This window comes from Lottia gigantea, assembly GCF_000327385.1.
Source record: "Lottia gigantea unplaced genomic scaffold LOTGIsca_266, whole genome shotgun sequence".
In the NCBI taxonomy this organism is placed as follows: domain Eukaryota; kingdom Metazoa; phylum Mollusca; class Gastropoda; family Lottiidae; genus Lottia; species Lottia gigantea.
Window position 1 is genome coordinate 1 of NW_008708829.1, and position 3076 is coordinate 3076.

Sequence of the window (3076 nt, forward strand, 5' to 3'; positions counted from 1 at the left end):
CTATCAGTGAAAATTTTAGACGATATTATTGACAAGATTATCTCTGATGAATTAAAAAATATGAAAAAAATTGATAAATTCATATCAAATGAACTTTTTTCCGATGTTATTGACCTTATCTCTAATGAATAACATTTAAAGGGCAAATTGAAATAGTTGGAGAGATAACTCAAGATGGAAAATACAAACAAGACATGGAATTTGTAGGTTTTAATACCAAAACTTTTGTCAATTTCTTCGCTGCAGTGGATGAAAAATCGGATGCCTCCGATTGGTATTTCACAGGAAGAATGATTTTCCATAAAAACAATTTCAAAGAAATAAAAAGATCAAAAAAGGGTAGTGGTGTTAGTCTACTCAAAAAGATAAAAGAATATATCGGTATAAATTGTTATATACCGAGCGATGGATGCTGCTTTGTAAAGTGCGTTAATCGTGTTTTAAACGAAGACTACACGAGAGAATTTCAAGATTTCATCAACACTTTTTCAAAATCAAACAGAAAAGGAGTTATGACAACTGCTAGAATCTGCGAATTCAATAAGAAATTTAATACTTATTTTCAAATATATATGCCCAAACATAGACATTTTCAACCAAAGAAAGTAACCGAAGAATTAGATTGGGTTTTTTATTTACACAAAGAACATTTCTGTTTGATAAGAAGAAATAACAAAGCTTTGGGCATTAAAGAAATAGAAGATAATTACGATGAAAACGTATGGAGAACTTGTGAAGATGATAATGCGGTAACGCAAGTTTCACCTTTAAAACTAAACGTTTTTCCAACCATTCCCGATTATTGTTTATACGCATGGGATTGCCAAACCTATTGCGAAAAAGAAACGAATAAAGCCATTCCTTATTGTTGTACTTTAGTCAATTTGGAAAAACTGATGATTATAATAATTATTTAAGTGATTTAAGTGATTTTAATGAGACTCTAGATTTTAAGCCGTCAGATCCCATTTCAGAAGAATATTACAACATACTCATGACTAATATAGTAGAAATATTTGTAGGTACAGATTGTATAGATCAAATGTTACAACGTTTAGGAAAAGTAGATCAGAAAAGACTAACCTTAATTTCCCATAACGGCAGTGGTTTTGATAACTGGATCATGATCAAAAACGTAAAAAAACTAACACAATGCCCTTTAAAAACAGCTAGAGGAATTCTGATTCTACCTTTAACAAATTCATTCACTGATGAAGATTTACAGAAAAAATGGAAAAGACAGAAAGAAATAAAGGGTAACTCTAATTATTTGCAAAATATTAATTTCACATGTTCCTATCAACATGAAAAATCTAGTTTAGCGGCATGGGGAAATTCATCTAATCTACCAATGAATTTGAGAAAGATCGAGGATGTTAATATTGCAAAATACACTAAAGATAATTGGGAATCTTTAAGACACGAATGAGAACCTTACGCTAAAAGAGATACGTTGTGTCTCGGAGCTTGTTTGATAAAATACAATCAAGCCATGAAAAAAACTGTCTTCCAAAACGTTTCCAATAATCTAACGGCTCCTTCTTTATCTTTAAGGGTTGGTATTATTTATATCATTACGATAAAGAAATGGTAGAAGAAGAATGGTATGAAACTACTAGAATGGTTCCCAAACACACCGAAAAAGAAAACGTAGAAAAAGTTTACTCGCATACTCACCCTTTTATAAGATATTTTATCAGACAAAGTATTAAAGGAGGAAGAGTTTCGGCAAATCGAAAATCATTTGAAACGGATAAAATGAATGAGATCTGCGCCATATTAAAAGAATACAATGAAAGTGACACGGAGGAATAATAGATTTATTCAAAGAATACAGTGTTAACCCAAAAGATAAAACGGAAGTTCACGCTAAACTCAAAGAACTGGACTATTCTAAACTGATGGCATTTGACGCTAATGGGTTGTACGCTTCCGCCATGACAGAAGGTGAATATCCTAAAGCGGAAAGTACAAGAGCGTTTCTACCAGAAGAAGAAAAAGAATTTGTAAAACTCTTCAATAAACAAAAATTCAGACCTAGAACTGCTATTTTAAAAGTCTGGTTTGAATATCCTACCAACATGTTCTTTCAACCCATACCAGCTAAAGACAAAATAACTTTTACGAATAGAATAGGTAAGAAGGAAACTGGCACTAAAATCAGATTCAGAAATGGTTTCTGTCACGACGTTTTAACATCAGTTGATATTCAAGAAATAGTGAAATCCGGTGGTAAAATTATTAGAATATTAGATGGAATAGTATACGAAGAAAATTTTAAAACTCCACCATACAGATTGTTATATTTTAATTTTGAAGGAATTAAGGAATAAATACAAAAAAGAAGTAGACATGGTTGCTAGTAATTGCATGAGATTATTAGATAATTCCTTATACGGTAAATCTATTCAGAAGGATATAAATACATCGAGACATCTATGGAGTGAAGCGACTTTTAAAGCCAACTTCGATTCACACGTCAAAAGCTATGAAAAGTAAATGATAGTCAATATATAGTTGAGATGAATGAAGAAGAAAAAGAGTTTGTTCCTCCAAAGGATTTTACTAGATTAACACCCGCTCATTTAGGTGCATTTATATTATCTCACAGTAAAAAAACAATTTCATTCACGTAATAGATGGATTTTATAAGCCGGAAATATACTATACAGATACTGATAGTTTATACATTTCGTCTAGCAATTGGGATAAATTAAATGAAGCTGGGTTGGTGTCTGAAAACGAATATAGCAAAGGGAAGAATGATTATGGTGATGGTGGAATCATATTTGGTTTATATTTAGCGCCAAAAGTAAAATATAATATCATTCTAACTTCCGATGGTGTTTTTTTAAAAGAAAAGAAAACGTTTAAGGGTTACTCTAAAGATAAATCGAAGATTATATTCGATTAGCTAGTGGACATGACGTAACGAATGAATTTAAGAAACCTTGNGTTAAAAGTTTTACTGATGGAATAGTTATACCTAATAAAAAACAAAAGAAAGTTTTCAGAAGTTATCTGAATCCCGTTAAGGGAAAAGCACCGAATGAAGAAAGGATTATATATCCTTATC

General features: G+C 31.2%; 1 protein-coding gene across 1 annotated transcript; it reads left to right on the top strand.

Moving 5' to 3' along the window:
- Positions 1-194: 194 nt before the first annotated feature.
- Positions 195-917, top strand: LOTGIDRAFT_175301 (hypothetical protein; the record flags this gene model as incomplete). Its single annotated transcript, XM_009056165.1, has 1 exon — positions 195-917. The coding sequence occupies one exon, from the start codon at positions 195-197 to the stop codon at positions 915-917; it is 723 nt and encodes a 240-aa protein (XP_009054413.1).
- Positions 918-3076: the final 2159 nt, after the last annotated feature.